Source organism: Eucalyptus grandis, chromosome 7, assembly GCF_016545825.1.
Source record: "Eucalyptus grandis isolate ANBG69807.140 chromosome 7, ASM1654582v1, whole genome shotgun sequence".
NCBI lineage: Eukaryota > Viridiplantae > Streptophyta > Magnoliopsida > Myrtales > Myrtaceae > Eucalyptus > Eucalyptus grandis.
Genome location: NC_052618.1, coordinates 21,640,364 through 21,652,908, shown reverse-complemented (window position 1 = coordinate 21,652,908; position 12,545 = coordinate 21,640,364). Strand labels below are relative to the sequence as shown.

At 38.2% G+C, this 12,545-nt stretch overlaps 1 protein-coding gene across 1 annotated transcript; it reads right to left on the bottom strand.

Moving 5' to 3' along the window:
* Positions 1 to 4,067: 4,067 nt before the first annotated feature.
* On the bottom strand, positions 4,068 to 10,783 carry LOC120295731 (toll/interleukin-1 receptor-like protein). Its single transcript, XM_039317190.1, has 6 exons — positions 10,587 to 10,783; positions 9,405 to 9,599; positions 7,848 to 7,913; positions 7,285 to 7,384; positions 5,914 to 6,373; positions 4,068 to 4,523 (listed from the first exon to the last, which is right to left on the bottom strand). The coding sequence occupies exons 2-6, from the start codon at positions 9,567 to 9,569 to the stop codon at positions 4,454 to 4,456; spliced, it is 861 nt and encodes a 286-aa protein (XP_039173124.1). The 5' UTR covers positions 9,570 to 9,599; positions 10,587 to 10,783; the 3' UTR covers positions 4,068 to 4,453.
* Positions 10,784 to 12,545: the final 1,762 nt, after the last annotated feature.

Here is a 12,545-nt window from a genome sequence, read left to right as displayed (position 1 = left end):
TTTAAAGCGCGCTTCAAAAAGTAATCTGTAAACCCCTTTTGATATTTTGATTTTTGATTAAAACGCACGAACAACGCCTTTGGAAGAACATGTATAGTAGAATTTTATCTTTACTTCCGCTGCGTTTATGTTTATTTAGCGTATACATGTTCCGTAAAATCCCAACAAAGGGTCATCGACCGTGGTCTAGGCACGATGGCTACTAGAGGAAGCCCCTCACTCTTGGCTCTTTGTTTCTCGCTCTCTCCATCTCCCAATCTCTCTCTTGATCTCTCTCTAGCTATCGAACCTTGTGGTCTCTCCCGAAAATCCCCCCTCCAGCCTCTCTCTCCCTTTCTCCTTTTGAAGGCTGCCAGCAGGCGTGCATGGCCTCCGCCACCGCCAGCTGCGCTTTGCCCTTGCTCTATCTCAACTATACTATTGCTAAGAAGGTGAGCGATACGAAGGGGAGGGAGGAAGAGATAGGGGCTAGGCCAGGCTAGGGAAAGAAAAGAGGAGTGGGCGGCCCAAGTGAGAGAGAGAGAAAAAAAAAAAAGGAAAGAGGCCGGGCCGCTCGAACAAAGCCCATCTCTCTCTCTCTCTCTCTCTCTCTCTCTCTCTCTCTCTCTCTCTCTCTCTCTCTCTCTCTCTCTCTCTCTCTCTCTCTAATGCAAATGCTCCTAATACCTATATGTTATGCAATATAATGAAAATCAGTTTTTTAGGGGTTTAAAACTAATCCATAATTTTCTATACAATTCATGAATGATGAAATGAGTTGTCAAAAGTTAGATGTCAACACAATGTTATTCAAGGCCCCCCTACGCCACAATGAAGAAGTGCTATTTGTCAAAGATGTTAGGGACAAAGACAAGAATTGGCACCTTGACACAATTTCTTTTGTCTTATCGGAGGATGTCATGCTACTTCTGGACAAACAAACCTAACCGGTTGTCTTCTATAGAAAACTTGATATGTCTGCTGTTTTCAAAACACATTGCTTGAATTGCATCCTCATACAAGCCAAACCTCTTTTTGGAATAGTTCATGGAAATTAGATCGTGGAAACTGAATTAAGCGCTTATTCTGACTACGGGCTCATAACCGTATCCCATCAAAAGACAATATTTTCAAGCGTTAACATTAAGATTTCTATCGATTGGTTCTATTCGTGTGGGTATCCAAACTACTATTCACATTTTGCATGTCAACATATTGCTGCATCGATTATTCATCCCTCGCATATCATCGATTCCTTTACCTCCATTGTCACAGATTGGGTAAAAACTAGCATTTGTATAGACGGTAAGTCGACCCACAAAATACCTCAGAACTTTTTCATTGATATGTTGTTTGGATACTTTGGAAAAGTCTTAATGAACTCATCTTTCATGACAAAAATTTATCACTTCCTTTCCTGCTGCAAAAGTTTAGTAGTTTGGCTACAGATTCCATGTTTATAATAACTTATCACAAGGCATTACAAAGTGTAACATTATCTCAGTCGGTTGGAAGCCACCATCACAAAAATAGTGTAATTTGAGTACAGATGGGGCTTCCTTAGGCAATCTTGTGAAACACAGGTGCCAGTGACTTATTGAGGGATTGATAAGGCAATTGGCTTGTTAGGTTTAGCCAAAAGAGCGTGGCAAGAATTATTGGCACTTCCTAATGGGCTCAAGGGAAATGATCCCCAAATTTTGGTCCAATATGCAAGATGGTCCATGAACTTTTAATTTATTTTATGCGGTCCCTATACTTTTTAGATGGTCAATTTAGTCCCTAAATTATATGAACATGTGCAAATTAAAGTTTAAAAATTGCATTAAACAAATTAAAAATTTAGGGATCAAAACATCCAATAACTAGTATTTGCGCATTGGATGCTAAAGTTGTTATTTAAATGCATCCTACACAACCCACAAGCTCACACCCAAGCTTTGAACTCATGAATGATTGCAGAAATACATAATACATCAATTCCCCTTAAAAGGAATTCGGGAGGGTTTCTAAGTCCAGCTTGAAAGACTGGACACCAAAGATAAGTGGTGTACTCAGGATTTGTACGTGAAACGTGTGAGGCGGAACGAAGTTAACCATTGCCAAATTTTGCGGAAATCTTTCTTTTTATTCATACTTTTAAGTTTTGCAAATGGTTCAACGGCAAGAGAAAAATGTTTCGAAGTTATTTATTTCATGATTACAACGACTTGCTTAGGTTTATGATGGTCCATTCTATCAAATACCAAAACTGTTGTCAAGTTTAATATATGACAATTTACACATATTAATTAGGAAAATTTTGTAAATTTCTTTTCTTTACAGCATCATAGCATAACAAATAATACCGCATCATAAAGACGTGTTGGCTTATTTTTTACTAATGAATATTTACACTAAGTATGGATGTGATAACAAAAGACAACACCATTGTCTCACCAGTAATACCACACCATAAAATTGTGGCCATTTTTTTTTTTTTTACTTGGTAAAAAAAGAAGAAAAAGGTCTCATGCATCCTATAGTACCACACATAAAACTGAGTTTTTTTCTTTTTTAACTAATAACCATTTACCCAAAGTGTGTGACGGTTGTGGTAGAGGGAGAGATGGCCGCTGGGCGGAGGCTTCTCATGAAGTGGGGAGCCTTCTGGCGCCCTTATTTCACTAGAATTTGCGAATCCAGATGAGTTTGAGCTTGGCGATGTATTGACTCAAATCGGCTTAATTTTACACGTCTTGATTGGACCGGTATTTTTGTAAAAGAGAGAGCCTATAATGGACTAGAGGATCGCAAATAGTCCTAACACGAGTGAACATTCCCCAAAGGGAAGGGAAGCCCAAAAGCGTAAGAAAGTCCATGGACGCCTTTGCGCGTCCTAAGTAAAAGCTGCATATAGAACAATAGCACAAGCAAGAAGTCATCTTCATGGGTTCCATCATGGTTTTTCTTTTTCTTTTCTACCAAAAACGAAAAGATATCACAAGATCCAAGGGATAATGTATCAAATCATGGATCGTCTAGACATAAGCATCCGCCTTGAACAACATGAAACTAGACAAACACATCGAATTATGAAGGCCTAGATAATTCAGCCAAGCGTATATTAGCCAACGACCCATCCATTGATCAAAGCTATTGAGGCTAAAATAATTTATAGCTATATTTTTTATTGTAAAATTGAAAAAAAAAAAAAATTACTTATTATTTGCTATTTGCACAGTCATGAAAAAACTTGGAAGTCCATATCAGTACATAGTTCAGATACAGAGTTTGCGTAAAATTATAGCATTAAGTGCAAAAACAACATAATATTTTTGTTTGAACAATAACGGCATTCAAAATAACACATTTTAGTCAATTGACTTTTTTTATTCAAAGTCAATTAATTAAAATTCATTTTTAAGTGACACTTGATAATACCAGGATAAACCACGATCCTTTATTAGAATATCTGAGTTTTTTTTTTTTTCCACTTTGATCTAACATAATTAAAATCACTCAAACGTTGTTGTTAATTAGAGGGACACCATTTTTGTTGAAGGATGTATCCCCACTCTTTTTATAAGAGTTGTATTCTTCCTTATTGCCAGCTCCGATTGCTGGTTTATTTATTTATTTTTTGTTGGTCGGTTGATTGCTGGGTTACAACTTGCAAAGGGTGATGTCCATATATAAAATCTACCGATTAGAGAATGATTGGAGGAATTAGGGGCGGAGGAAAGCATGACTCATCATTTGTGCTTCTGATGACTATTGGCTAAGAGTCTTTGGACTTTAATTCTCTTTTCTTCAAGATTCAGCATAAAAAGCGTTCCTAATTCCACCTTGCTAACTCAAACAAACGTAATCTAAGGGGAAAAAAATAGTAAAAGTTACACTTCAATTTTTTCAATTTTCTTTGCTTTATCGCTTCCATAACTTTACTTTTGAAATTGCAAGTTCCTCAGTCAATTTCACTGAAATGACTAACTCACCTTTCTTTGCGATAAAGCCCCAAAAATCACTAGCATCGACTGAATCTCTCAACCCAACTCCACCATTCTCCATTTCACTGGCCACCCTCCCATCGCCTTTTACCGCCCTTTTGCCATCTCTCTCTCTCTCTCTCTCTCTCTCTCTCTCTCTCTCCATGGTGACCTTGGTGGGGGCCTCTGCTGAGGACACGGCAACAATGAGCAACCTCGATCAAGGACTTTGCAGCCATGGCAAAGGCCACTATGTCATCATGTGAGAGTGATAGAGAGAGCGTCGGGGCAAGTACAAGCTCTGTATCTTATATGTAGTATCCAAAAATGAAGATTGCACATCTATTGAAATTATAACTGTGGCACTATACGCTAGGGCTATGTTTGGCAGTTAGAATAAAATTTATGATAAGATAAAATTTATCATATCTTGTATTTGATATTTGCTCAAGACAAAATAAAGTCAGATTGAGAGTAACCAGCTGGATGGGAAGCAACGTTCACACCTACCGTGTCAGCTTGGCTGAGATTTTGTCCGCAAGGTCCTCGACCAATTCAGCTTCATTTTTATCTGAACTGTAAGCACCAAAAGGCATGTCCGGTCATTAGCGCTAGTCAACAGGAAGTAAATATCAAGAGGATCAAAATTTTCTAATCGTGTGCTCAAAGTTATTTCTGACAAAAGAAAATAAAAGACAACATGTCTAGGTTTCGAATCTCCATCACAATCTGGTACCAGCACGTGTCCATCTTCAATCTTTTCTCGCAGCACACGATAATAGCAACACAATCCCCTCAAAAAGTATGTCATAAATCTAGTACATCTATTAACCTGAATCACAATCCTAGTGAGAATAGAACTCAGTTTAGCATATGCACAACAATCGTGTAATGATGTGTGCATGCCGCTGTCTATGTTCTTGTATCTCTCGACACACAAACTAGCATTAGTTGCCTCACATGAAACTTAAAGTTCAGCCATCATGTTCAACTCAAGCATTAACGTTAGTATTCTCCTCAAGAACATAATCATAATTACCCCACAAATCACACGCTCCAACAGAAAGCATTGTTCATCATGGGAGAAATAATTGAATCGCCTACTAATAGCCCACGGTTACAAGTTATGACCATCATAATAGATGCTTATATTACAGGCAAGAACTACACAAAACTTTAAAAATTAGAGACGTGGAATAAGATCAACATGCATATTAATTTGATCAAAAGTTTACTGTTCTCAAGACCAGAAAATCTAATCACTTTCCATTTGTCTCTATACCTTCGAACAACAAATGTAAAATTTTAAAGAAACATTTAATCCAACACGGATGCAGTATGGCTTGGATACCATCAATGAAAGTGAAATATGAATTACTCATAAGTTCAAAGAGGAACACATATACCACCAACCATAGATTTCCAAGAGTATGCTTTAGATGAAGCAACCGTGAGTCCCACTTCATTGACGTTTTCACTTGTAGAAGCACGAAAACATAATCAACTCCTAATGTGGTGTTTTGGAGTCTTCAAGTCTATATCTTATAGAACTTCAGAAAAATACTAGATTGATGGAGAATCACTGAATATATTGGCTTAGAGTAAGAACCAACAATCTCGTATTACTTGGATATAGATAAATTGAACATAAAGATTTTAATTATTACTAGATGGATAAGGGCTTATTTCAATAATCATCACATTAATTTGTATCACCAACTCAAATTAGTATGCGAGAGATAGTAGAGTGTGGCAAATGACCATAGTATGTTGCCTCATGCAGATATACCAATGCCCAAGTGAAGAGATTCCACATTTCCAATTATTAGATCCTACTGACCAGAACAGGCAGCCTTTCGAAGTAAGTTTTGTGTTCTCATGCACGAACTAAGTAACTTTCTACAGCAATTCTTAAAAAAAGTGTACTTAGAAGAAGACAGATCTTAGAAAGGAAAGGGTTTAGTACCAGGCACTAACAGGAAAGCCATTGATCTTGCCCAATGCTCGCAAAGCTTTTTTCCACCTCCAGACCCGGCGTGGCTTCTCCTGCTCGAAACCCTCTTCGCCTTGGCCAATATTCTCCACAAAAGGACTGGATTGCTCTCGCAGCTCTCTTGCATCAATGCCCCAGAAAATGGGAAATACAATCAGACCCTGCTTTTTTTGGCAATCAAGGATCTTCACCAGCTCATTAAGGCACCATGGTGAGGTATGGAAATGCTGAGAGACAACCACGACAGCAATATTTGACTGCTTGATCACTGCTTCAATTGCTGGCAGGATCTCTTCTCCTTCATCCAGTATATAATCAACAAATGTTCTTATCCCCCTCCGCTCAAGAGCAGCCTTAAGATGGCTCACGAAATCGCCTGTGTCCTTTCGTTTGTAACTAATGACTACGTCAAAAATCCTAGGAGGATGCTGACCTGCACAATGGGGAATTCATTGTTTGAGATCAGAATAGAGATATGGAAGAGGTACTAAGAATTTGATAAATAGGCTTATGGAAAAAACAGAAACTGTCCTAATCCTTGTATACGATAATAAATTTATTTGTTCTTCATCCCCAGCCAAGTCCTGATCACATGCATTTCACGTATAATCCTAATTCAACAGACAGAAAAGAAATTGACAAGGAGGAAAATGACCCTCGCTCGGATTGCCATACTTAATCAAGTCAATAAAATAATTTTCCACTGGAAACACCCAAAAGATGAGTTGGATATTCATTAGAACACATACCGTGTTTTTATACAACACTTCATCAGGAATCTTCTCAAACAACCCTTGATCTCAACAATAATTGAAAAAGAGAGAAGAAATGGGGATTCATAACAACAATTGGTTAACCAATTGATACCATGCAACTAATGGACTTGTCACTAGAAATGTCTTTATGAGTTACTTGTAGCACAAGCCTAACCCAAAGCCAAGTGGTATCCCACTCTTTTTGCAGGGTCACAAAGGGTACCTTTCGGTAAATATATGTTCCACGACAAGTTTCAGAAATAACCTTTTGACTTTTGCTCATAACGTTGAGACTAGTGTATTCATCCCCTCGATAGTTCTTCCAATAACATTTTAATGACAAACTAAACATAAATAAGTTTAAGAACTTAACCATGCGATTGATTTTGTGCCAGCAATGATGGACATTGTGACAATGCTTGCTTACGCCATGATATCTACACACAAAACTGAATACATCAACTGATATCTCATCTTGGCAAGGAAGGGGGAAAATATTAAAAATGATTTTCTTTCAAGTTACTACATCTAACCAAAGTGTTGAACATCGATGTAAGTGTTTCAAGTCAGAAGGCAAGAGGGAAATTACCGTGAATCCCAATGATGGATTTGAACTTCTCAATTGCAAACTTCAGAATTTGGTCATAGCTTGGGAGAAAAGCAATAGTGAAAGACAATTGTGGAAAAACCTATTCAGTAAAAAATGCAGCATCAGAAAATGATCTCAAAAACGAATGAAGGGAAACAAAAATATCAATTAAGAGTACCGTAACCATTCTACAATTGCCTGGGATGGTTGTGCATATACATCACTATCTCTACACTACGAGGATCTTTAGTATAATCAATATGATGTAATGTTACTGAGCAATTTCAACCTAAAAGGTAGCATTATTTGAAGGATATTTAACTTGCAATCATCAGGAATGGATGGCACCACATGAGAGTAACACATAGTATGGGAAATTTCAACAGCAGTATCACAGATTTACTTTCTCTGATTAGGAAATAATGTTTGGTTAGTGAATATAATCTAACTAGAATCAATCATACTGGACCTTGAACTGTCCATTAGAAGAAGAACAGGATTTGGTAACGATGAATCAGTCTCTTCAAGTATGACAGAAAGCATAAAGTAACTTCCAGTCTTACCTCCTTCGATACGGATTTAATTACAGCAAATTTACTACCCCTTCCCGAGGATTGAGTGGCTGCAGCCTGAAAACAGAGATCTATTAGATAAAGGAACTATAAAAATAAAAGAACACATTTGTAATGGAAAGAGCATCCCTCCTATATTGAAATAAAGCCTACTAGATCCCCATGACATTCGGACAAAGATTGCCATCTTTTTAGAAAGAATATGTTAAAGGGTGCCCCCCAGGACTTGTTAAGTTCAAATATCGTGCTTTGGAAATTATAAAAAGATGAAGTTGACAATTTAATATTCTGGTTTTATAGGAGATTGGTGCAATTCTATTCTGCACTCCAAATGCAAAAGAGAATTCCCAGGAAAATGATGTACATATTACTCAATAACAAAAGAAAGTAAGACACAAAAACTAGAAAGGATTAGTCCTCACAATTTGACAACATAAGTAAATTTCACATTCTTCCAGTTACTTTCGAGCTGATTAGGAGAGGAAATAGGTTGGGCAGGAATTCATTAATGACTTGACCAGCATCTTGGAGTGGAAAAGGAAAAAGTTTGCATAAGTGCTTCGACTGTTTTGTAACTTGCTCGGGGCATGAGACTTGATGGTTCAATCATTTCATATTTACGATACTATGCCAGAATTCCAACAAAATGCCCTGTTGTCTATTGTTGCTATAATTTTAACTCCTCCAAGTAGAGGATTGGCCAACTCATGCAGAGGCCGAACATTATGTTTCCTTCTTCAATGTTTCAAACTTATTTAAACTCGGATAATGAGGAAGAGGAAGAGACCGATCCCATCACCACCGAAGGTACCATAGCATAAGAAGATGGAAAATCTTTCCGAATCTAAGAAAGAGATAATATTTGGCACCTAGAGTAATTATCCATGATGATCTTTTGCTATAGATATAAAGCGGTTCACACACAAGCATGTGTCATTTGAGACAAACCCAATGGAACAACATAAGATTCTTGCATACATATATATATTAATTTATTTTCCTACTGATGGTAAGTTAATAAAATTAAGTACATTATCCAATAATAAAAGGAGCATACTAGACAAAACTTGTCATGTATTAAAAAAGAGCACATAATCAGGGAGGAACAGAATAATTGACCTCATATCCGTAACCAAAAACATTTCATCCCAAGTGATGACCAGCCAGGAAAATCAAAAGCATTATAAACTGCTTTTCCCATTTACTATCATAGAAGAAGACCAAAGTAGCTAATGATATTCTAGGAAATCAATCGACGTGTTAATTAGCCAGTTGCACTAGTTCGAACTAGTTGCAGCGACAGTTAATCTAGAAAAGGCACAACAATCTCCTAAATACAATCGCTCAACCTTACTTACTCCAACATTGTGCACAAAAATGCTCAAAAGTTCAGCCGAGGTTCAACAAGAAAGCAACCACGTCATGTCACATCGACATGAACCATCAGCCAAAAAACCAACAAATAACGAAAAATTAGCAGCAAACAGTCACAAAGGATAATCATTGAAACCGTTAACAAGAAAGAAGAAACTCAAATGAATTTCTTACCACCATGCCTTCTTTCCTCGATACAGTGCTATGAAGAGTCCTTGTTGTATTTCTTTTGGTAGAGACAACTTCTAGTTGCCGCGAAGACTGAGAAGCATGACAAAATTCAGGTTTCCTAAGCTGACCACACCAAGTTGATGGAAGAGGTGATGCCATAACCAGCATTCTGAATATGCTGATTCCTCCACTTCAACCCTATTAGTAAATTAATGAAAGAAGAAACAAGGGAAACACTTCATATCCAATAATAGTAGTTTTCCATACAAAATTACCGATAGAAGTAGCATGTTGCCATCTCTAGAAGACACCATCACAGTTATAAGCATTAGTCACTGCATATCTCAGTACAATGAACTCTGTACATTCCAGCTAATACTTGCGGCTCACAAGTGATTGCTAAGAGGAAACCGAAGAATGAGTAGCTTTAACTGTTATTACGATAGGGTTTAATAAGCATAACATACCCAGCCGCCACTCGCCAATCAAGCTGTTTCATGATTGATAAATGACAGAATGCTTTCCTCACCAAAATGGGGAAAAGGAGAAGAAAAGAAAAGAGAGTCAATACTGCAAATTTCTCAACTCATTTGATGACCCGATCATTCATTGCTTGCATTTTGGACTGGATAAGGTATGATATTATGAGGAATCAAGAAGCTTCTCATATTAGACATTAAACCGATACCACAAAAAGATCATGTAACGATGATGACTATAATTAGAATGCCAAACAATCCCCCCCTTCCCCAACCCCCAACCAAAGGTTCAGATATCGCTGAGGGAAAAAACTTACAAGAAAATGTTACCACAAAATAAAATGACACAAAATCTGAAAGGGAAAAAAGAAAAACCAATCATCTAATCTGGCAAATAAATCATCGCAGTGAAGCGACTTTGTCCTCCAAGCAAACACACAGCAGCGTCTGGCAAGTTTAAGATCTAATTAACGCGAGTTCAACATTATAAGGGAACTAACAGAATCAACAACATTTTGGAATTCAAATTCACTCCACCGTTCTCCGACCAGCCGAAGACGAACTGGTAAATGAAACGGTTTATACAGAACACTTGCAGACACCGTCACACAGACCCGGGTATCAGCCATTGAGTCGGCAGCTAGGTTACGAGAGAACGCGGCGGAAAGGGACAGAGAAAGGGCTGTCGCCGGCGAGTCCCCGTTACCTGCGACGGAGATAGTGGCCGGGCCTTGTGCTCGACGGGGATGATGGCAGTCCCTCGGAGATGGAAGAAGGCGAAGGGACTAGTGGTTTCAGTTCTAAGGCTTCCAACACTGCTTCCCATCGGATCGCCATAGACAGAGTCACAAGCTGTTGCTGCTGCTGTCGTCCTCTGTATACTAGAAATGGAAATGTAGAAGAAAGGCCAAAAAATGGAAAGCAGGGTGAGGACCCGGCGGATGTCTGTCTTTTTATGTCATCTTTTTAGTACAGTGGGTGGGCAAAAAAGGAACTGTTTTGCTTTTTTGGGGGGGAAATAAGGCCATGTCAATCAAAATTAAACCCAACTCACAAGAGGCTCAGCCCAATCCTATTTAAACTAAGCCAAGCCCAATTATTCTTTCATTTCTCTTCACCCACCCCTCCCCCTCCCCCTCGGCTCCCTTCCCTTATTCTTATTGTCGATTTCTTACTCCTTTTCCTCCCATCCTATCTCCTTTTACTGCCCCGGTAGCTTTTAACACTCATTGCTTCCAGAACACCAAAGCTTCAACAACGGCATATCCATTTATTAAACATCTATCAACATTCATTCATTCATTCCTCAAAACTATGCTGCGATTTGCTTATCATCAACTTGCCATCAAGATTATTAACTACTACCATTAATCACAGACTTCAACCATTCTCCATTAGTTGAACATTTCACTCACCTACAATTGGATCACTACGGAAATGGTCGATGCATGGGTTAGGGGGACCAATCGATGCAAACACCTCAGGGAACCACTGCTCCAGAGATCAAGACGAGTCATTGCCTCGCCATTGACCACCGACGAACATCACAGGGACATGTGCATGAACACATAGAACAAAACACAAGGAAAGTTAGTGTTACTTCCTATCATACATCCGAATCTTAGGAAACAAGACTGACATGGGTGAATTGAAATCACCAATCGTCATTTGAACATGTTAATTCGGTCAATGTTTTCCAATTTTAAAATCCATTTCCACAGGGGTACTTAACCAAAGTTGTCCCTTGGGAATCTTTTCATTTAGCTACACGTCGATATGCTCAGTACTTGGTTAACTAAACTAAAGTCAACATATGCTGTAGTTAAAGTCCAGTTAACCATGGTTACAAAGCTTGTAGATAGAGGAAAAAGAGACCGATGAGTCAATTAAGTGATTAAGAGCATAGAGTGGAATTTGGTAAATCCCATATTTAAACCATAGTTTCTCTCCTTCAGAGTACCCTTCGGGGCTTAGGCCACCTTCATAATCTACTGAGTGGACTTAGGCAATGCATATGAATAGAATAGTTCGTGTATATCAATGGATATTAGTCAAGTCGGAGGGTTTATACATCTCGTTATTATATTTTGTTAATCGATCGACGAGAAATAGAAAAATGAACAATTTTCATGTTTGGTCTAATGAGGTTTTTACACTTTTAAGTGCACTTGTGTCAATCCTATAACTTATAAATGGAAGTTATCCACTCCTATTGATAGGAAAAGAAATGAAGATCCATTTTAGAAACTCATTACATTTATCTTGCTAAAGAGGTTTATATGGGTTTGTTTGCCAAAAATGGGTTAACGACGAAGTATCTTCCAAAGGCTTGACCTCTGATTTTTAGAATGAATTGGGTTTGTGGTGGTTCGGGAAATTATTTGCGAATCGAGAACGCTAACGATAACTAGGTATAAACTAAAGGCTAATTAAATCACCGCCTGCAGCGGCGCAGCACTTGGGGCTCTCTCCTCCAAAGGAAGAAGTTCGAATCCCAAAGGCGTCGTTAGGGATTATTACTTGGAGTGCGTAGTGGTGAGTCCTGGGTCCCTTCCTAGGGTTTGCTCACCTACTGTTACCAAAAAAAAAAAAAAAACTAAAAGCTAATTAAAAGGATAACGAGAGACTAATAAATAGACTGGAAATTGGAAAAGGATAAAGTTTG